Source organism: Pogoniulus pusillus, chromosome 6 (genome assembly GCF_015220805.1).
Source record: "Pogoniulus pusillus isolate bPogPus1 chromosome 6, bPogPus1.pri, whole genome shotgun sequence".
NCBI classification, from domain to species: Eukaryota; Metazoa; Chordata; class Aves; order Piciformes; family Lybiidae; genus Pogoniulus; species Pogoniulus pusillus.
In genome coordinates, this window is record NC_087269.1 from 71,721 (window position 1) to 92,829 (window position 21,109).

The following is a 21,109-nucleotide window of genomic DNA, read 5'->3' on the forward strand; positions in this document are numbered from 1 at the left end:
GGAGCAGGGGCAGGACGCTGGGATGCGGAGCGGAGCAGGAGCAGGGAGGGAGCAGGGGCAGGACGCTGGGATGCGGAGCGGAGCAGGAGCAGGGAGGGAGCAGGGGCAGGACGCTGGGATGCGGAGCAGGAGCAGGGAGGGAGCAGGGGCAGGACGCTGGGATGCGGAGCAGGAGCAGGGAGGGAGCAGGGGCAGGACGCTGGGATGCGGAGCGGAGCAGGAGCAGGGAGGGAGCAGGGGCAGGACGCTGGGATGCGGAGCGGGAGCAGAGGGTGGGGGCAGCGGGAGGGGTATCCACGCGTGGCGGGCCAGGGCTGGGTGTCACGGGGAGGAGGAAGGGAAGCAGCCCTCGCAGGGAGCCGCCTGGCGCGGGTGGGCAGCCTATGCCAGTGCTCTGCTCTGCTCGCCCCGTGCCCAGCAGGGCCCACAGCTGCCTCTGCCCGGCCCAAGCCTTTCGCCCTGCGTGGGGAGGAGGGAAGGACCTCTGGAGCCCACCCAGGCAGGCCTCCCCCGCGCCAGCAGGGCACCCACAGCAGCTTGCCCAGGGGCACCGTGGCCAGGGAGGGTCAGAAGCTCTCCGGAGCAGATCCCAGGGCCCCTCCGGGCAGCCTGCTCGGGGCTCTGTGCCCTCAGGAGGCCCTGGCAGGGGCAGTGCCGAGGGCCACCCCCCGGACAGCCCCGTGCCATGCTGAGCCCATGTGCCCTGACCTCAGCCCCAGACAGCTGCCTGGTGCCCACCGTGCCAGGCCTCCCGGAGGGGTTCCCAGCACCGGTTCCAGCTGCCGACAACTGCCTGGCATCCAGCTGGGCACGGCGGTGCCCTGTGGATGGCACTGGCAGCACCCAAAGAGCAGTGGCACAGGGCAGGGAGCCCGAGGAGATCCAGCAGGGCAGGGACTGTGCCCCTGGGCTAGGCACTGGGAGGGCCACAGCTGCCCCTCAGTGCCAGGAGGACGTCGAGGGGCTGGGGCAGGGCCAGAGGAGGGCACCGAAGCTGAGCAAGGTCTGGGGGAGCAGGAGGAGGCTGTGGAGGAGCAGCTGAGGGGGCTGGGGGTGAGGCTGGCACAAAGGAGGCTGAGGGAGACCTGCTGGGGGCAGCGTGGAGCCAGCCGGGGCAGGGCCTGCGCCGAGGGTGGGCAGCAGGAGATGCCCTCAAGGCTGTGCCAGGACAGGTTGGGGCTGTCCCTGAGGAGCAATTTGTGCCCCTCGAGGGTTGCCCAGGCCTGTGCCAGGCTGCCCAGGGCAGTGCTGGGGTGCCCAGCCCAGGAGGGGTCCCTGAGGGCCATGGGCTGGTGGTGCCCGGGCAGTGCCAGGCTCTCTCCGTGCCCCTGGGGTCTCTCCCAACCCAGCCCCCCTCATGGTTACCTCCCGACCGCTGCCGGTCCCGGCCCAGGCCCCACAGCGCCCTCGCCGCCGGCTGCAGCCCCGAGCCCGGCTCCGAGCTCCGCAGGAACGCACCGGGAGGCCGCCGAGAGGAGGGACCGGGACCGGGACCGGGCACAGCCTCCCCAGGCCTCTGCCGAGCGGCCCCGCCGAGATCCGGGCATGGCCTCGCCCTGCCAGCGAGCCACCGGCATCGGCGGGCACCGGGCACCGGCCCCGCTCCATGCCCTCCGCCACCGGCACAGCCCCGCTGCTCCGCGGCCCCGGAGCGACCCCGCTCCCGGTCACAGCCACGGTGTCGCCGCCGTTCCCAGCGCTCTCTGTCCCGCTCCCGGTGCTCTCAGTCCCGGTTCTGAGCCCGGTCCCGCCGGGCTCCTGCGTCCTCGGTCCCCAGGTCCCGGTGCCGGTGGCCGCCGGTGATTGGCGGGCTCGGGGCGCCGCCCATCACGTGACCGCAGCCCGGGCTCCCCACGTGACGGCGGCAGCGGCAGGATGGCCTCGGGGTAACGGCGGGCACGGGGGGCACCGGGGGGTGCCAGGGACACCGCGGGGCACGGCGGGGGGACGAGGTGCGACGGAGGGGACCGGGAGCCGACGGGGGTCAGGCGAGGTCGGGCGAGACTCTCCCGGCCGGGACTAAGTGGCACCGGAGGGACGCGGGGCAGAGCGGGGGTGGGCAGCAGCGGCGGGACCGAAGGGGACCGGCGGGGGAGGGGAGAGCGCGGGCGGAGGTCAGGGGTCACGGGCACCGGGCACCGGCGGGCGGGCAGGGCTCCCGGGCCGCGGTAACGGCGAGCGGGGGCGGGCACGGCCGCGGCGCTCTCGGGCGTGCCGGTGCCCTGCCGGTGCCTGCCGGTGCCTGCCGCGCCCCGACCCGCCCCGGCGCCGCCGCAGGAGCCGGAGGGTCCCTCCCGCGCTGCTGCTGCTGCTGTGTGCGGCCGCCTGGAGCTGTGCCGGGGGCCTGGAGCACGACCAACCCTTCCGGTGGGTACCGGGGCCGGGCATGCCGCCTGCCGTGCCACCCGCCGGGAGCAGGGGAATGGGACAGGGCATGGTGCCTGCTGCGGTTGTCGGAGTGGCACCGGGCATGGCACCCCCGGGGGCAGGGGGATGGGACACTGGCACCCACCGGGATCGGTGGGACTGGACTGGGCACTGGCACCCAAAGGGGTCAGTAGGGTGGTACCAGGCATGACACCTGCCAAGGTCAGTGTGTTGGCACTGGGCACTGGCATCTGCCAGGGCCAGTGTGTTGCAATGGGAAACTGTCATGTGCCAGGGTCGGTGGGCTGGCACTGGGCACTGGCATCTGCCAGAGGCAGTGTGTTGCAATGAGGCACTGTCACGTGCCAGGGTCAGTGGGTTGGCACCGGGCACGCGTGGGGGCCGGTGGGTGTGGCAGCGCCCGCTGACAGGCCGCCCGCAGGGTGCCCCCCGGCTGGCAGCTGGCAGGCGCCGTGAGCCCCGGGCAGGAGCTGCAGCTGACCTTCGCCCTGCGCCAGCGCGGCCTGGGGCGCCTGGCACGGGTGGTCGATGCCGTCTCGGACCCCCTCTCGCCGCAGTACGGTAAGGGAAGGGCCTGGCCCCGCGCCCGGCCCCGGTGGCTGGCACGGGCAGGCTGCCCTGAGCGCCGGTGCCCCTGGCAGGCAAGTTCCTGAGCCTGGAGCAGCTGCGGGCACTGGTGCAGCCCTCCCCGGGCACGCTGCTGGCCGTGGGCAAGTGGCTGCGGCGCCACGGCGTGGAGCGGTGCCACAGCGTCGCCACCCTCGACTTCCTGCAGTGCCACATGCCTGCCAGGTGAGGCTGGCAGAGTGCCCGGCGCTGAGCCGCCCCTCTGCCGGGGCTGGGGGCTCCTGGCTGCTGCTTTGCCCGTCCCCAGTCTGGGACAGTACCGTCCGGTGCCAGGGGCGCTGGTGCCAGGGGCCTGCTGTGGTGCTGGTGGGCACTGGGTTCACCCCCAGTTCTGCGGGCACACAGGGCAGTGGCAGGTTGGGGATGGTGGCAGGTTGGGGACGGTGGCACATGGGGTGGTGTTGGGGTCAGGGGCATGGCACACAGGACTGTGGCACATGCAGGAGTGGCAGAGTGAAGACATTGGCAGGCAGGAGGGTGGCACACAGAATGGTGGCAGGGTGGGTGACCTGGCCCGTGGGGCACTGGCAGGCGGGAGGGTGGCACACAGGGTGGTGGCAGGGTGTGTGCCCTGGCCCGTGGGGTGCTGGCAGGCCAGGACCGTGCCCTGATGGCCGCCCCTGGGGCTGTGCCCTGGCTGCAGCGTGGCAGAGCAGCTGCTGCCCGGTGCCCGGTTCCAGCGCTACGTGAAGGGGGCACTCAGTGCCATCCGCTCCCCCCTGCCCTACACCGTGCCTGAAGAGCTGGCACCGCACCTGGACTTTGGTATGGCCCTGGGGGAGGCTGCCAGGGCACAGAGGGGCAGCCCTGCAGGCGTGGTCATGGCTGCCTCTCTGTGCCCTGAGGAGCTTGGTGCAGGTGGTGCCACTGCCCCGCGGCTGGCACCAGGCAGGCTGTTTGGGGCTCTGAGCCCCCTGCTCTGCCTGGTGCTGTCCCTGCTGGCTGCATGGCTGGCACTGGGTGCCCTCAGAGGGTGCCTTCAGCCCAACCCGTTCCCAAGCTGACCTGGGCATCTCCCACCTCTGTGGGTGCCCTGTGCCAGGCTGTGCCCAGCCTGCTGCAGAGCTGCTGCTTTTCTCTGCCCTGGGCCTCCCCCTGGCAGCTGCGGACCCTGCCCCAGCAGCTCCTGCTCCTAACTCTGTGCCTGGCTCTCTGCCCTGCCCCTGCCAGGCCACCAGGAGGTGGCCCTGGAGTCTCCTCCCTGCTGGGTACCCCTGGCGGTGCCAGCCTGGTCTCCCGGCAGAGCGCTGCCAGCCCTGCGCGGTCCCTCCCCCTTGTGCAGCTGGCAAAGGGGTGCCCCGGGGGCTGCCATACCCCCTGCCCGGGCACCTGCGCCCGACCCCGCAGCTGCGCCGCTGTGTGCCCTGCAGTGGGAGGCCTGCACCGGTTCCCGGCGGAGCGGCGGGAGGTGGCACGAGCCTGGGCGCGGCAGGCCGGGGGTCAGCGGCGCCAGGGCGGCACCCACCCGGGCAGCTTCCACCTGGGCGTGACGCCCGCGGTGCTGCGGCAGAGCTACAACCTGAGTGCGGCTGACGTGGGGCAGCTGCCCAACAACAGCCAGGCCTGTGCCCAGGTACTGCACCACTGGGTGCCCGCGGTGGCGGGGGGGCGGGGCAGAGCTGCCCCGGCTCCGCAGCCGACCGACGCGGTGCCCGCTGTGCCCCTGCCAGTTCCTGGAGCAGTACTTCCACCAGGCCGACCTGGCAGAGTTCATGCGGCTCTTCGCGCGCGGCTTCGCGCACCGCAGCCGTGTGGACCGCGTGGTCGGGCGTCAGGGCGCGGCCGGGGCGGGGCTGGAGGCCAGCCTGGACGTGCAGTACCTCATGAGCAGCGGCGCCAACATCTCCACCTGGGTCTTCAGCAACCCAGGTATGGCTGTGCCCCTGCCCCTGCCTGCCCGCGGGCATCCCCAGTAGCATCCTGCCTGCTGGGGCACCTCTCCAGGACTGCTGTCACTGGTGCCTGGCAGCTCGGAGGGCAGCTGGGGGCATTTGGACCTCTCTGAGCTCCCAGCGCCCTGGGCACCATCAGCCCAGGGCCCCAGTGCTGCCCCTGGGCACCAGCAGCCCAGGGCCCCAGTGCTGCCCCTGGTACCACCAACCCACAGCTGTGCCCCCTCCAGAGCTGGGGCCTCCACCACTGTGCTGAGCAGCCTGGCACAGGCCTGGGCAACCTTCAAGGGGCAGAAAGGGTTCCTTGGGGCTGACCTCGGCCTGCCACATGCCAGCCCGAGGCCATCTCCTCCCGTCACCATGCCAGGGATGCCTCTGGCATTGCTCCTCCTGCTCTGGCACTGAGGCTGCTCCGGGCTGGGCACAAAATGTCTGCCCTGGCATGGGGGTGGCACTGGAGGACCCAGTGACACCTGCCCCAGATCGGGAACTGGCTGGGCAGGAGGTGACATCTGGCAGGGTGGCCCTGCCCTGCTGCCAGCTTCTGCTGCCCCTGGGGACAGGGGCATGGGCATGGCTGAGGGCAGGGTGGGCAGCTGAGCTGGCCAAGGTCACTGCCCAGGGGCTGGAAGCTCTCCACAGGAGAAGACTTCACAGCCTCTGGGCAGCCTGTGCCAGGCTCCAGCAGCCTCACCCCAAGCAAGCTGCTCCTGATGCCACCTCCAGGCTCCCACCTGGTGCCCCTTACCCCTTGGCCTGTCCCTGGGCACCACTCAGAAGATGCCAGCCTTATTCTCTTGCCCCCCACAGCCCCAGGATGCCCTCTGGGGCTGCTCTGTGCTAGGCTCTTGGCCTCAGGGCTCTGTCCAGCCTCCACTGGCTCTCCCCAGCAGCTGCCAGGCTCTGAACTGCGCAGCCCAGCCCTGGCTCCAGCCCTGCAGCTGTGCCAGGGGCCGGCTGTGGGCAAGAGCTGGGCAGAGAGGCCGTGAGGAGCAGCTGCGGGGGTTGAGGCTGGAGCAGAGGAGGCTGAGGGAGACCTCCTGGAGCCAGCCGGGGGCGCGGTCTGTGCCGAGGGATGGGCAGGAGGAGGTGCCCTCGGGCCGTGCCAGGGCAGGTTTGGGCTGCCATGTGCCAGGGCGGGCGGGCACTGGCGCACGTTGCCCCCGGCAGTGCCTGGCCCTGGAGGAGCTCCTGGTGCCAGGGACACAGTTGGGTGCCCGTGCATCGCAGTGCCGAGGGCTGGCGTCCGACAGCGCCCACGGTGCCAACCTGCGGCGCCGCGGGCAGGGGCCGCCGAGCTGAGCGCCCTGGTGCCCGGCAGGGAGGCACGAGAGCCAGGAGCCCTTCCTGGCATGGCTGCTGCTGCTCACCAACCTGTCCTCGGTGCCCTGGGTGCACTCCGTCAGCTACGGCGACGACGAGGACAGCCTGTCCCGCGCCTACCTGCGCCGCGTGGACGCCGAGATGCGGAAGGCTGCGGCCAGAGGCCTCTCCCTGCTCTTCGCCTCCGGTGCGGCCCCGGGGGGCGGCGGGGATGGGGCACTTGGATCACAGAGTGGGGCAGGACCACCCTGGGTGGCAGGTGGGCAGCGCGGTCACGGCGTGCCCTGGCACAGGTGACGATGGCGCTGGCTGCAGGAGGCTCCCGGGGGGCAACCACACCTTCCGACCCAGCTTCCCAGCCTCCAGGTAGGGAGGGGCAACCCCTGGGCACAGAGGGCTGCTCGGGGGGCACCGCAGCTCCCGGGGGCGCTTTGACCCCTGGGCCCTGCCTAGCCGCTGCCTCCAGCTGGTTCTGAGCCCCTCTGGGCAGCCGTGGGTGCCCCCCGCCAGTGGCTGGGGACTCTTGGCACGGCGGGACTGTGGGGCGGGGCTGCGGGGCGGGGCTGCTGCCAAGGAGCCCCCACAACGGTGTGCCCACCTCTGCCCCCAGCCCCTACGTCACCACTGTGGGGGGCACCTCCTTCAAGAACCCCTTCCTGGTGACCACCGAGGTGAGCGACTACATCAGCGGCGGCGGCTTCAGCAACGTCTTCACCATGCCCACCTACCAGGTAGGCACTCTGCGGCCGCCGGGGGCTGCGCCTGGGGCGGGGGGCTGGGGGCTCAGGCGGGGGCTGGGAGCTGAGGCTGGGTTTGGGCTCTGGCCAGAGCTGGGGAAGTCAGACTGGGGCTGGGCACTGCAACCAGGGCTGGAGGGCAGGGCCTGGGGGGCTGCAGCTGGCAGCTGTGGCACTCAGCAGGGTGGCACTGGGCTGTGGGGGGCACAGGCAGATCCGGGGCAGGTTTGCGCTGGGCTGGGGGAGCACGGGCAGCACCGAGGCAGAAGGTGCGGTGCCAGGCTGCCCTGCTGACCGCAGCTCGGGGGGCACAGGGGACAGCGGGGCGCGGTGCCAGGCTGCCCTGCTGACCGCAGCCCCCCGCAGGCGGCGGCCGTGCGGCGCTTCCTGCGCCAGGCGCCGAAGCTACCTCCCAGCTCCTACTTCAACGCCAGCGGCAGAGCCTACCCGGACCTGGCAGCGCTCTCGGACAACTACTGGGTGGTGACCAACCGCTTCCCGCTGCCCTGGGTGTCGGGCACCTCGGTAAGTGCCCGCAGCACGGCGCGGGGGGCACCCTCCATGGTCTGCGGTGTCCACACGGGCACCGTGCTGCGGCTCCGGTGTGCGCTGAGAGTTCGGTGTGTGCCCAGGGCTCGGTGTCCCGTCCGAGGCTCGGTGTCCCTGCCGAGGGCTCGGTGTCCCGTTCGAGGCTCGGTGTCCCGTCCGAGGCTCGGTGTCCCTGCCGAGGGCTCGGTGTCCCGTCCGAGGCTCGGTGTCCCGTCCGAGGCTCGGTGTCCCTGCCGAGGGCTCGGTGTCCCGTCCGAGGCTCGGTGTCCCTGCCGAGGGCTCGGTGTCCCGTCCGAGGCTCGGTGTCCCGTCCGAGGCTCGGTGTCCCTGCCGAGGGCTCGGTGTCCCGTCCGAGGCTCGGTGTCCCGTCCGAGGCTCGGTGTCCCTGCCGAGGGCTCGGTGTCCCGTCCGAGGCTCGGTGTCCCGTCCGAGGCTCGGTGTCCCGTCCGAGGCTCGGTGTCCCTGCCGAGGGCTCGGTGTCCCGTCCGAGGCTCGGTGTCCCGCCTGAGGCTCGGTGTCCCGCAGGCATCCACGCCGGTCGTGGCGGGCATAGTGGCACTGATCAACGACCGCCGTCTGCAGCGGGGGCTGCCCCCGCTGGGCTTCCTCAACCCCGCGCTTTACCGGCTGCAGGAGAGCGGCCACGGCGCTGCGCTCCGCGACGTGAGCCGGGCGGGGGCTTGCGGGCTGGGGGGGGCACCTGGGTGGGCACCCTTGGGAGCTCAAGGCGTTCGGGCGGGCAGCTGTGGGAGCTGGAGTGGCCGGGTGGGCACCCGGTGGGTGTTGCTGGTGCGCCTGAGGAGGGGGCGGTCCTGCCCTCCATGGGAGCTGTGCCCAGGGGTCCCCGTGGCCTGCATCGGGAGGGGTCTCCGTGCGTGCCTGGGGGGAGCTTGAGGGGCGCTGGTACTGTGCTGGAGGGGTCCTGAGATGGAGCCACTGCTGCCTGGGGGGTGGCTCCTGCCCGATGCTAGAGCTGTGGGGGCGTGCGGGGGGGGGTCCTAGGGGTCCGTCCCGGGGGTCCCTCTGGGAGTCATGGGGGAGGGAGAGGACACGTCCCAAGGGAGGTTCCAGGGGTCCCTGTCCTGCTGTGGGGATGGTCCTGGAGGTCTGTGTTTGGGTCCTTGTCCTGCCGAGGGAGGGTCCCAGGGAGTGTCCTCGGGGGTCTCGGTCCTGCAGGGAGTCCCGCGAGTGGTCCTAGAGGGTGGGGAGTCCAGGGGGAATCGCGGGGGTCTCTGTGCTGCTTTCTGGCGGGGGTCCCGTTGCCCTGCCGGGCACTGGCCGGGGTGGTTGTCCCAGTGTCCCCCCGGCAGGTGTGGCCGGGAGTCCCCGTTAAGGGGGTCCCCACGGTGCACCCGCTGAGGACCGGTCCCGCAGGTGACGCAGGGCTGCCACCTGTCCTGCCTGGACGGCACCGTGCAGGGTCAGGGCTTCTGCGCCAGCCCCGGCTGGGACCCGGTCACCGGCTGGGGCACCCCCAACTTCCCCGAGCTGCTGCGGGCGCTGCTGCCGCCGTGACGCGGGACATGGAGACGGACACCGGCACACCGGGCGGACACCGGGACACGCGACATGGAGGCGCGGGGACAGCGAGGGACAGCGGGGAACAGCGAGGGACAGCGGGGAACAGCGGGGGACAGCGGGGAACAGCGAGGGACAGCGGGGGACAGCGGGGGACAGAGAGGGACAGCGGGGGACAGCGGGGGACAGAGAGGGACAGCGGGGAACAGCGGGGAACAGCGGGGAACAGCGGGGAACAGCGGGGAACAGCGGGGGACAGCGAGGGACAGCGGGGGACAGCGGGGGACAGAGAGGGACAGCGGGGAACAGCGGGGAACAGCGGGGAACAGCGGGGAACAGCGGGGGACAGCGGGGGACAGCGAGGGACAGCGGGGGACAGCGGGGGACAGCGGGGAACAGCGGGGAACAGCGGGGGACAGCGGGGGACAGAGAGGGACAGCGGGGGACAGTGGGGAACAGCGGGGAACAGCGGGGGACAGCGGGGGACAGCGTGGGACAGCGGGGGACAGCGAGGGACAGCGGGGGACAGCGGGGGACAGAGAGGGACAGCGGGGGACAGCGGGGAACAGCGGGGAACAGCGGGGGACAGCGGGGGACAGCGAGGGACAGCGGGGGACAGCGGGGGACAGAGAGGGACAGCGGGGGACAGCGGGGAACAGCGGGGAACAGCGGGGGACAGCGAGGGACACCGGGAGCACGCGGGGCCAGTAAAGCCGCCGGCGTTGCCGCCGCTGCCGCCGCTGCCGTGTATCATTCTAGCCGCTAGGGGGCACGCCGGACCGCGGGGGCGGGTGCAGGGGAGCGGCGCAGCCAATGGGGTGCAGCGGGCCGAGCGGCGCAGCCAATGGCGCGGCGCGGCGTGCGCAGGCGCGGAGCAGGCGGGCTGGGCCATGAGCGGCAGCGCCGAGGCCGATCCCGCTCCCGCGGCCCCTCCGGGCGCCCCCGCGCCGCCCGCCCCCGCCGCGGCCGCCGACAGCAAGCCAGGCCCCGCCGCCCTCGGCACTGCTGCCACCGGGGCCGCCCCGGGCGCCGTGGGCGCTGTGGCGCGGGGAGCAGAGGGCGGAGCGGCCGGCGGGAGGGGACCCGGTGAGCGCGGCGGGGGAAGGGACGGGGCCGGAGTACCGGCGGGGAGCCGCGCACGGGGGAGGGTCCGTGGTGGCCGGGGACCGGGGACCGGAGAGCGAGGCCGAGCTGCGGGGGGCGGGAAAGGGAGGGTGGGCCCTGGGCTTGGGGGACGGGAAAGGGGGGCTGGGGAACGGGACCGGCCCGGGGGAGCGGGGATGGAGGGGCTGGGGAACGGGACCGGCCCGGGGGAGCGGGGATGGAGGGGCTGGGGAACGGGACCGGCCCGGGGGAGCGGGGATGGAGGGGCTGGGGGACGGGACCGGCCCGGAGGAGCGGGGATGGAGGGGCTGGGGGACGGGACCGGCCCGGAGGAGCGGGGATGGAGGGGCTGGGGAACGGGACCGGCCCGGGGGAGCGGGGATGGAGGGGCTGGGGGACGCTCGGGGTCCCGGGGTCTGGGGGCTCCTGTCCCACGGTGAGTCCTGGTCCCGCGGGGGTCTGAAGAGGCGGTGGGAGGTGGGGGCGCAGCACGACCGCGGCCTGCGGGGGGTCGGTGGGGTCCGGAGGCTCGGCTCGCTCCCGAGGGGCGGCTGCTGAGCGCCGGTGCCCGCAGTGCCAGTGTCGGCGGCGGCGGCGCCCCCCGAGGGGGCCATGTCCAACGGCGTCTACGTGCCCAGCGCGGCCAACGGCGACGTGAAGCCGGTGGTGTCCTCCACGCCGCTCGTGGACTTCCTGCTGCAGCTGGAGGACTACACCCCCACGGTACCGGTACCGGCACCGGGCAGTGGCCCCGGGTCCTGCCCTGGGTCCCTGTCCCTGCCCTGGGGTCCCTGTCCCTGCTCTGGGTCCCTGTCCCTGCTCTGGGTCCCTGTCCCTGTCCTGGGGTCCCTGTCCCTGCTCTGGGTCCCTGTCCCTGCCCTGGGTCCCTGTCCCTGCTCTGGGTCCCTGTCCCTGCTCTGGGGTCCTGTCCCTGCCCTGGGGTCCCTGTCCCTGCCCTGGGGTCCTGTCCCTGCTCTGGGTCCCTGTCCCTGCCCTGGGGTCCTGTCCCTGCCCTGGGGTCCTGTCCCTGCTCTGGGTCCCTGTCCCTGCTCTGGGGTCCTGTCCCTGCCCTGGGGTCCCTGTCCCTGCCCTGGGGTCCTGTCCCTGCCCTGGGGTCCCTGTCCCTGCTCTGGGTCCCTGTCCCTGCCCTGGGGTCCCTGTCCCTGCCCTGGGGTCCTGTCCCTGCCCTGGGGTCCTGTCCCTGCCCTGGGGTCCTGTCCCTGCCCTGGGGTCCCTGTCCCTGCTCTGGGTCCCTGTCCCTGCCCTGGGTCCCTGTCCCTGCTCTGGGGTCCTGTCCCTGCCCTGGGGTCCCTGTCCCTGCCCTGGGGTCCTGTCCCTGCCCTGGGGTCCCTGTCCCTGCTCTGGGTCCCTGTCCCTGCCCTGGGGTCCCTGTCCCTGCTCTGGGTCCCTGTCCCTGCTCTGGGTCCCTGTCCCTGCCCTGGGGTCCCTGTCCCTGCCCTGGGGTCCCTGTCCCTGCCCTGGGGTCCTGTCCCTGCCCTGGGGTCCCTGTCCCTGCTCTGGGTCCCTGTCCCTGCCCTGGGTCCCTGCCCCTGCCCTGGGGTCCTGTCCCTGTCCCTGCCCTGGGTCCCTGTCCCTGCCCTGGGGTCCTGTCCCTGCCCCTGCCCTGGGGTCCTGTCCCTGCCCCTGCCCTGGGGTCCCTGTCCCTGCCCTGGGGGTCAGTGCTCCGGGGGCAGTGCCAGGCTGGGTGCCAGCCATGCCAGCCACCGCTGCCCCCTGCCGGCCGCCTGCCGCAGCTGCTGCCCCGCAGATCCCGGACGCCGTCACCGGCTACTACCTGAACCGGGCAGGCTTCGAGGCCTCGGACCCGCGGATGTGAGTGGGTTGGGCACCCGCGGGGGCGCGGCCGGGGCGGGCAGCAGGCGGAGCCGTGCCCAGCAGGTGCCCTCTGCTCCCCAGCATCCGACTGATCTCCCTGGCAGCACAAAAGTTCATCTCCGACATCGCCAACGATGCCCTGCAGCACTGCAAGATGAAGGGCACCGCCTCGGGCAGCTCCCGCGGCAAGAGCAAGGTGCCAGCTGTGCCAGCTGTGGCGGGCAGGGGCAGCTTGGCCTCCTCCCAGGGGCACTGCCTGGGCCTGGGTGGGTGGCTCCAGGGGGATGTGAGGAGCTGCAGCTGGCCCTGGCATTGCCACCACATGCCAGGGTGGGAAGGGCCCTTTGGAGCCCACCCGTGCCAAGCCCACCCGGCTCCAGCAGGGCACCCACGGCAGCTTGCTCAGGGGCATCATGCCCAGAGGGGTGGAAGCTCTGCAGAGGAGGAGGCTCCACAGCCTCTGGGCAGCCTGTGCCAGGCTCCAGCACCCTCACCCCAAGGGACCTTCTCCTGCTGGCACCTCCTGGCTTCCATTTAGTGCCCCTGGGCCTGGTCCCGGGCACCACCCAGCTGCCTGCCCTCTGCGCCCCTCGGGGGCTGCACTGCCCTGGGCAGGGGCACCTGGAGCAGGCCCCACGGGAGCAGGCCCAGGTGGGTCTGGAGCATGCCCAGAGCCGCAGACCCCCTCAGGGGAGCCCAGCAGTGCCCGTGCCAGGGCAGGGGCCAGCAGGGAGGGCTCTGCTTTGCCTTCTGTGGGCCAGGGCCTGAGGGGGGTGGCATCTCTGGTGCCAGTGCTGCCCACGTCCTGTCCCCAGCCTAGCCGAGGGCAGCCGGGCGCTGCTGCAGGGTGCCCTCTGCTGATGCCCCTGCTGGTGCCCGCAGGACAAGAAGTACACGCTGACCATGGAGGACCTGGCGCCGGCGCTGGCGGAGTATGGCATCAACGTGAAGAAGCCTCACTACTTCACCTGAGGGGCACCGTGCCAATAAACGCCTCCCTGCGGCCCACGCCTGTCTGTGCCCCAGCGGCCCCCCCGCGGCGGGAGCTGTGCCCTGCCTGCTCTGCTGCCCAGCCCTGCGGCGGGCACCGCCCTTGCTGCCCTGCGCCGTGCCAGCCGCAGCAGCTCTGGGGTCAGAGGTGTTTATTGCAGTGCAGTGCAAAGCTGAGCTGGTGCTGGGCAAGCTGCCGGGCAGGGGCACTGCCCGCCGGAGCTGGCACCCTGGGCACTGCCCGCTGTGGGGAGGGGGTGGCAGTGGGGCAGGAGGGTGCCACAGCCCTGCTGGCCTCTGCCTGTGGCTGCCAGGAGGGCACAGGAGCTGCCCGAGCTGTGCTCCTGCAGCATGCCCCTGGCCCGGCCGTATGCCCACGGTGCCACCGTGTGCCCACGACCTGGCAGGGTGCCCGTGCCCGCGGTGTGTCTGTACCGTGTGCCCGGGGGGAAGGGCAGGCTGCTCCCGGGGGCATGGAGAAGGCACTTGTGGGGGGGGCGGGGGAGGGGCAGGGCTGGCAGTGCCCTACTTGTCCTGCATCTTCTCGAGGATGGGCACGATCATGTCGAACTTGGGGCGCTTGGCAGGGTCCTCGTTCATGCAGATCCTCATCAGCTTGCAGATGTGTGGCGAGATGCCAGGGGGGATGGTTGGGCGCAGCCCCTCCAGGGCCACCTGCAGAGGGCACGGCTCGGGATGGGCCCCGCGGCTGGCACCGCCTGGGCCGAGTGCCCCTCCTGCCGCTCTGGGCCGGGGCTCAGCCAGGCCGGGAGCTGGGGCCTGACCCGGGGGCCGCCAGCAGGGCAGAGCCGGGGCAGAGCGGGCTCCATGCGCCCCCGTGCCCACCTTCATGCCAATCTCCATGTTGGAGAGGTCTGCGAAGGGCACCTCGCGCGTGACCAGCTCCCAGAGCAGCAGGGCGAAGCTCCACATGTCGGCAGAGCGCCGGTTGATCTCCTCCGGGCGGCGCTGCAGCGCTGCGGGCACGGCGGGCACGGCCCCTCAGCGGGCACGGCCCCCCAGCGGGCACGGCCGCCCCAGCGGGCACGGCCCCCCAGCGGGCACGGCCGCCCCAGCGGGCACGGCCCCTCAGCGGGCACGGCCCCCCAGCGGGCACGGCTGCCCCAGCGGGCACAGCGGGCACGGCAGACACGGGAGGGGCAGCACTCACCCTCGGGCGCCACCCAGGCGGGGGCATACATCCTGCCCGGGCACTGGAAGGAGAACTTGGCATCGGCCATGCTGATCCGCGCCGTCAGGTCCTCGTCGATCTGGGCACAGAGGTGGGGGTGAGGGGCGGCCTGTGCCCGCCGGGGCCGCGGGCAGGGCCGGGGGTGCCCACCATGACGCTGCGGCTGTTGAGGTGGTGGCGTGGCACCAGAGGCTCCAGGGTGTGCAGGAATGCCATGCCCCGTGCCAGCTCCAGCGCAAACTTCACCGCCTGCGTCTGGTCCACCACGAAGTCTGCGGGCAGGAGGGCACCGGGGCTGGCACCCGGGGGCCGTGGGGCCTGGAGACCTCCCCACGGCCACCTGGGACCCCCCCGGGATCGGCTTGCGGGGGTGAGGGGACCTCCGGAGCCCACCCGCGGCAGCACGCCCCGGGGGCACCGTGCCCGTGGAAGCTCTGCAGAGACTCCGGACCCTCCCTGGGCAGCCCGTGCCAGACTCCAGCAGCCTCCCTGCCGCCGACCGCTCCCGATGCCACCTCCCGGCTCCCCCTGGCACCACTGGTGCCCGCCGCGGGGTGCCCCCGACTCACTGGTGCCCTCGTGCAGGACGTTGTAGAGGGAGCCGAAGGGCATCCAGTGGCAAACCACCATGGGGTGCGGCGCGGGGGGCGCCTGGCACGCACCCAGCACGGGCAGAACGTTGGGGTGCGAGAAGATCCTGGCACAGGGCAGGGCAGCCCTCAGCGCGGGCAGCTGCCCACAGCTGCCCCCCGCGGCCCCTGCCCTGCTGCTGCCTCCCTGCAGCCTCGCACAGCCTCCTCCTCCTCCCAGGGCACCTCCCTGCCCTTCCCTGCCCTCCTCCTCCCAGGGCACCTCCCTGTCCCCCTCCTCCTCCTCCTCCTCCCAGGGCACCTCCCTGCCCTTCCCTGCCCTCCTCCTCCCAGGGCACCTCCCTGTCCCCCTCCTCCTCCTCCTCCTCCCAGGGCACCTCCCTGCCCTTCCCTGCCCTCCTCCTCCCAGGGCACCTCCCTGCCCTCCTCCTCCTCCCAGGGCACCACCCTGCCCTCCTCCTCCTCCCAGGGCACCTCCCTGCTCTCCTCCTCCTCCCACGGCACCTCCCTGCCCTTCCCTGCCCTCCTCCTCCTCCCAGGGCACCTCCCTGCCCTTCCCTGCCCTCCTCCTCCTCCCAGGGCCTCCTGCTTGCCCCCGCGGTGCCAGGCCGTGTGCCCTCACCGCAGCCTGGGGTACTCCTCGCTGAAGTCTCTGCTCTTCCTCGTGCTCCAGTCCCTCACCTTCAGCACCTTGATGGCAACCTCGGTGCCCTGCCAGCGCCCGCGCCACAGCTGGGGCAGGGGGCAGGGCTCACAAAGGGCACCCACCGGGCACAGTGCCCCCTGAGTGCTCCCTGGGCACGCCTGGGCATGAGCTCTGGGCCCCCTCCATAGCTGGGTCAGGGCTCACAAAGGGCACCCACAGGGCACAGGCCCCGAGTGCTCCCCGGGCACAGCTGGGCACAAGCTCTGTGCCCGTGGCACCCACAGGAGGAGCAGTGGTGAGGACGCAGTGGGGCTGGACCTGAGCCCTGCCCTGTTGGCACAGCTCTGGGCGTGGCTGCGGAGTCCGGGGGGGGGCAGGTGGCACCACCACATGGCATCACCACAGGGGTGTGGAACCCACCAGCTGGAGGTGGCACCCACACATGGCACCAGCAGTATGGGTGCTGCCATCTGCTCCAGCTGGCACCAGCCCTACCTCTCCTGACTGATTCTCGTTGAGCTTCTGGCTCAGGCTCAGCTGCTTGAAGTCGATGCCAGCCAACTTGTTGAGGGTGCCATTGCCTGGGGGCAGGGGAGACGCAGCTGGTGCCCACAGAACCGGCCCTGATGCCCTCCTGGCAAGGCCATGCCCTCCTCGGGCCCCCTCTTTGAGGCCGTTTCCAGCCCAGGCCCGGTGCCAGCTGTGCCCTTACGTGGGCGCGTGCGGGTGGTGCCCTTCCAGAAGGTGTCCTTGTAGGGGATCTTGGTCAGGCTCTGCCCCAGCTGCTCCGCGCGCTCTGCGGGCACACCGGGCACTGGGCACGGCGGGCACAATGGGGGCAGCGGGGCACGGGGGGGCACAGAGGGGCAATGGCACATAGGGGAAGGAGTGGGCAGTGTGACACAGGAGTGGTGGTGGGGCACAGGGGTGGTGGTGGGGCACAGGGGTGGCAGTGGGGCACGGGGGTGGGAAGATGGGCAGAGGGGGAGCAGAGGGCCACAGGGGTGGCAGTGGGGCACGGGGGTGGGCAGAGGGGCAGAGGGGCACAGGGATGGCAGTGGGGCATAGGGGTGGGCAGAGGGGCACAGGGGCACAGGGATGGCAGTGGGGCACAGGGGTGGGCAGAGGGGCACAGGGGCACAGGGATGGCAGTGGGGCATGGGGGTGGGCAGAGGACGAGCAGAGGGGCACGGTGGGGAGCAGAGGGGCACGGGGGTGGGCAGAAGGGCAGAGGGGGGGCAGAGGGCACAGGGGTGGCAGTGGGGCATGGGGGTGGGCAGAGGAGGAGCAGAGGGGCACGGGGGTGGGCAGAGGGGCAGCAGAGGGCACAGGGGTGGCTCGCAGCAGCTGGTGCAGCGCCAGCCTGGCTTTCTGCAGGGGGGCAGGCAGGGGCGGGCACCTCGCAGCAGCTGGCGCAGTGCCAGCTTGGCTTTCTCCAGGGGCGTCTCTCCGTACTTGTTGGCGACGCTCACCAGGGCACCACTGCCCACCAGGTCCTGCGGGCACACGACCCGGCCCTGAGCTGGCGCCCGGCGGGGTTCACCTGGTGCCACCCCCGGCCCGGGGCTGGCAGTGTGCCCAGGGCCGCTCCTCACCTCTGCCACCTGCTGGTGCCCCCAGAAGCAGGCATAGTGCAGGGCACTGTTCCCGTGCTCGTTCACCGCGTTGATGTCCGCCTTGAACTGCAGCAGCTGGCACGACACAGGGCATCAGCTGGGCACGGCCCCAGGCATCCTGCACCTCGCCCGGGCACAGGGCTTCAGCCGGGCACGGCCCCAGGCACCTCGCACCTTGCCTGGGCACAGGGCTTCAGCTGGGCATGGCCCCGGGCACCCTGCACCTCGCCCGGGCACAGGGCTTCAGCCGGGCATGGCCGCGGGCACTGCCTCGGCCCGCAGCACCAGCAGGGAGCACAGGAAGCTCTCATCAGGTGCCAGCAATGCGCCGCCCAGGGTGGGCACAGAGAGGGCACCAGGGAGAGACCTTGGAGTGCCAGCAGGGGCCAGCACTGCCTGGGCACCATCCACCCAGCACCCTCAGGGCCGTTTCCAGCCATAGGCACTCCACCACTGCCCCTGGGCAGCCTGGCACAGGCCTGGGCAACCCTCAAAGGACACAAATTGCTCCTGGGGGACAACCTCAGCCCGCCCTGGCACAGCCTGAGGCCATCTCCTCTTGCCCAACCACTCCACAGCCTCCTCCTGCTGCTCCAGACCCTTGCCCAACTTCAGTGCCCTCCTCTGTGCCGTGCCCCAGCCCCTCAAGCTCCTCCTGGCACTCAGGAGCCCAGCCTTGCCTCCAGGCTGCCAACTGTGGCCTGCCCAGTGCCTAACTCTGCCCTCAGGCTGCCAGCTGTGGCCTGCCCAGTGCCCAGCCCGCGAGCAGTCACTGCCCTGCTGCTGCTGCCCACACCACTGCCGCTCCGTGCCAGGCTGCCGCTGCCCTCCTCGCCCGCCTGGCACCCCCTGGCTCCTGCCCGGTCCTGCCCCCGGCAGCCTCCCGCCCGGCGCGGGGCAGGGCTGCGCCGCGGGTACCTTCTGGACGATGTGGCGGTGCCCGTGGCTGGCTGCCAGGTGCAGGGGGGTGTCGTCGCCGCGGTTCAGGACGTTGATGCGGGCACCGCGCATGATCAGCATGTCCACCAGGCTGGCACGGCCCTCGCGGCACGCCCAGTGCAGCGGGCTGAAGCCGTGGTCATCGCTGCGGGCACCGCGGGCACCGTCACGCACACACAGGGGCACCCATGCACCCCTGGGGGCACCGCGGGCACTGTCACGCACACACAGGGGCACCACCACACCTCCTGCACCCACTGAGCCAAGGGGGGCATTGAGCCACGGGGGCACCGAGCCGCGGTCCTGCTCGCCCATCCCCGGGGGGCACCGTCCCTGTGCCCTCCTGCCCGGCCCGGCCCAGGGGCGCCGGCAGCAGCCGGGTCCCGGCACCGGCCCGCGGCCAGGCCGAGTGCGGGGGAGGCGAGCAGGGGGAGGAGGAGGAAGAGCAGGAGAGAGAGGAGGAGGAGGCGCCCAGGGCCAGACCGAGCCTTAAAAGGAGCCTGGGGCCTGGCAGGGGGCACCGTGTCCCCGTTCCACTCCAGCTCCACGCGTGGCAGACCCCTGGCACCGCACACCCCTGGCACCCCTTTGGCCTTGGACCCCCAGGCGGGCAGAGAGCCGGGGCCAAAGGCTGGGCTGATGCCCAGGGCACTGCTGCCGTGGCCTGGGCAGGACCTCGGGCACAGGGTGGGCAGCGGCGGCCACGGAGACAGAGAGAGACAAGGAGGGGACCCGGAGCCAGGGTGGGGGCACGGAGCTGTGGGGGAGTAACGGAGCCGCGGGAGGGCCCCGGAGCCGGTGCCCGAGGCGGTGCCCCCGGACGCGCCGTGCGTGGGCGGTGCTCAAACTTCCTCCGTCCGGGCGGAGCTGAGCCCCAGCCGCGGCCAGGCACGGACGCGACGGAAGCCGTCCAGAGCCCCGGACCCGCACCCCCGGGCCGGCACCCGCAGCCCCTCAGCCCCAGCCCCGCAGCCCCAGCCCCGCACCCCCAGCCCCTCAGCTCCAGCCCCGCACCCCCATCCCCGCAGCCCCATCCCCGCAGCCCCAGCCCCGCACCCCCAGCCCCCCAGCTCCAGCCCCGCACCCCCAGCCCCGCAGCCCCATCTCCGCACTCCCAGCCCCCCAGCTCCATCTCCGCACTCCCAGCCCCGCAGCTCCATCTCCGCACTCCCAGCCCCTCAGCTCCAGCCCCGCACCCCCAGCCCCTCAGCTCCAGCCCCGCACCCCCAGCCCCGCAGCTCCATCTCCGCACCCCCAGCCCCTCAGCCCCAGCACGCAGCCCCAGCCCCGCACCCCCAGCCCCGCAGCTCCATCTCCGCACCCCCAGACCCGCAGCTCCATCTCCGCACCCCCAGACCCGCAGCTCCATCTCCGCACCCCCAGCCCCGCCGCCCAGCCCCGCACCCACCCCTGGTTGAGGTCGTTCTCGGTGTTGTCCAGCCAGAGCCGCACGGCCACGGCGTTGCCCTCCCGGCACTGCGTGAAGATGTCGTCCATGGCGGGGGGCTGCGGGGGGCGGCGAGGGGCGGGTAGTGAGGGCACTGCGGAGCCCTGCCACCTCCCGCGGCAGCCTTCGTGCCCCCTGGGCCGGGCACGGCAGGAAGCGGCTACGGCACCCCCCGCTTATCGCGGGGCACAGCCGCGCCCGCGGCACCGGCAGTGGCAGCGGGGGGGCGGCGCCGCCGGGCAGGACCTCCCCGCAGCCCCCTGGCACGACCTGGTCCTCAGAGCCCAGACTCGGCCCCGCTGGGCGCCGAGACCCCTCCGGAGACCCCCAAACTCGCCCCCTGCGCACCGAAACCCCTCCCCAGCCTCCCAAGCTCCCCCCCCGCCCCGCTGGGACCCCTCCCCTGGTCCCTTCCCGTGCCCGCAGCTGGCGGCGGCGGGGAGCAAGGTGGCACCGGGGGCACTGCCCCCAGACCGGGCCCCTTCACGTCCCCCTGCCCGGGGCAGTCCAGGGTGGGGGCGCTCAGCGCCAGGGCTCCTCCGTGCCGTCGCTGTCATCGCCGCCCCTCTGCCCCCGGCCCTGCGCCCAGCCTGTGCCCCTCGGTACCGCATCTCCGAGCTCTGCCCATCGCCACGGGCAGCCTGCGCCCGGCCTGTGCCCCTCGGTACCGCATCTCCGAGCTCTGCCCATCGCCACGGGCAGCCTGCGCCCGGCCTGTGCCCCTCGGTACCGCATCTCCGAGCTCTGCCCATCGCCACGGGCAGCCTGCGCCCAGCCTGGGCACCGCTCGGGGGGCACCGATTGCTCTCTATGCCCAGCCCGAACCCCCCGGGCGGCCCCAGGCCGGTCCTGCTCCCCTCCCCGGGACGCGACGTGAGGGCCCCGCTGCGTTTGCCGTCCCGGTGCCCAGCCGCGGGTCACCCCCCCCGCCCACTCCCCCGGGCCCGGTTCTTCTGTCCTCAGCCCCGGGCCGCCTCCGGCCCCGCTCTAGCCCTGCCGCGCCGGGGCCCAGCCCGGACCCCAGCCCTCCTAACGGCATCCCGATCGCGGCCGGGGCCGTGCAAGAGCTGCCCGCCCCGTCCCCCCCACCGCCCCCGTGCCGGTGCCGGCCGCTCTCACCGCTCCGGTGGCGGGCGCAGGGCGGCGGCTGCGGCGGGCGGCGGACAGCGAAGGGCTCCGCCCCGGGCGCCGAGCGCACACAGCGCCGCCTGCCGGCCCTCTGCTGCACTGCACTGCGCCCCCTGCCGGCCCTCTGCTGCGCTGCGCCCCCTGCCGGCCCTCTGCTGTAACGCACCGTGCCCGGGCGCGCCGCGGCACTCGAGGCGCAGGAGACCTGGAGGGCTGGGCAGGGCCAGCGGCACCGGGAGGCGGCGAAGGCGGTCACCGAGAGCGGCCGGGCCCGGGCGGAGGACGCGGGACACGACTAGGGGCGGGGTGAGCGCTGCGCGGGCGGGCCGAGCACGCCGGCGCTGGGGCCGTGTCGCTGCCATCCCGTCCGCCAGGGGGCGGCGCTGGGCGGCTGCCGCCGCGGCCGCTCCGTCCCGCACACGTGGTGCCGGGGCTGGGCCGGGGCTCTCGGCGGAGCTGCGCCCGCCGGCGGCAGCCCGGGCGGGCCCCGCGGTCATGTTCGCGGAGGAGGAGGAGTGGAGCGATGGGGCAGGGCCCTGCCGCGCCTCCCAGGCCCCGGCCCGGCCGGTAAGTGCAGCGCAGGGGCC

General features: G+C 73.2%; 3 protein-coding genes across 4 annotated transcripts; 2 read left to right on the plus strand and 1 right to left on the minus strand.

Moving 5' to 3' along the window:
- Positions 1-1,833: 1,833 nt before the first annotated feature.
- Positions 1,834-9,162, plus strand: TPP1 (tripeptidyl peptidase 1). Its single transcript, XM_064144093.1, has 13 exons — positions 1,834-1,886; positions 2,278-2,367; positions 2,810-2,949; positions 3,030-3,180; positions 3,659-3,780; positions 4,386-4,588; positions 4,686-4,884; positions 6,229-6,417; positions 6,524-6,596; positions 6,841-6,961; positions 7,334-7,492; positions 8,042-8,179; positions 8,891-9,162. Exons 1-13 carry the CDS (start codon positions 1,876-1,878, stop codon positions 9,029-9,031), a joined length of 1,737 nt encoding a protein of 578 aa, XP_064000163.1. The 5' UTR covers positions 1,834-1,875; the 3' UTR covers positions 9,032-9,162.
- Positions 9,163-9,909: 747 nt separating this feature from the next.
- TAF10 (TATA-box binding protein associated factor 10) lies at positions 9,910-12,982 on the plus strand. Its single transcript, XM_064144105.1, has 5 exons — positions 9,910-10,120; positions 10,713-10,861; positions 11,907-11,971; positions 12,056-12,170; positions 12,857-12,982. Exons 1-5 carry the CDS (start codon positions 9,925-9,927, stop codon positions 12,944-12,946), a joined length of 615 nt encoding a protein of 204 aa, XP_064000175.1. The 5' UTR covers positions 9,910-9,924; the 3' UTR covers positions 12,947-12,982.
- A 119-nt stretch (positions 12,983-13,101) lies between these two features.
- On the minus strand, positions 13,102-20,598 carry ILK (integrin linked kinase). Of its 2 annotated transcripts, XM_064144102.1 has the most exons (13): positions 20,514-20,598; positions 19,356-19,453; positions 17,927-18,092; positions 16,988-17,083; positions 16,792-16,888; positions 16,105-16,188; positions 15,888-15,973; positions 15,369-15,478; positions 14,726-14,853; positions 14,307-14,428; positions 14,136-14,235; positions 13,811-13,941; positions 13,387-13,639 (listed from the first exon to the last, which is right to left on the minus strand). In XM_064144102.1, the coding sequence occupies exons 2-13, from the start codon at positions 19,442-19,444 to the stop codon at positions 13,490-13,492; spliced, it is 1,359 nt and encodes a 452-aa protein (XP_064000172.1). In that variant the 5' UTR covers positions 19,445-19,453; positions 20,514-20,598; the 3' UTR covers positions 13,387-13,489. The 2 variants fall into 2 exon arrangements, with proteins under 2 accessions (XP_064000171.1, XP_064000172.1); XM_064144101.1 differs by lacking the exon at positions 14,726-14,853 and having other exon boundaries at positions 13,102-13,639.
- Positions 20,599-21,109: the final 511 nt, after the last annotated feature.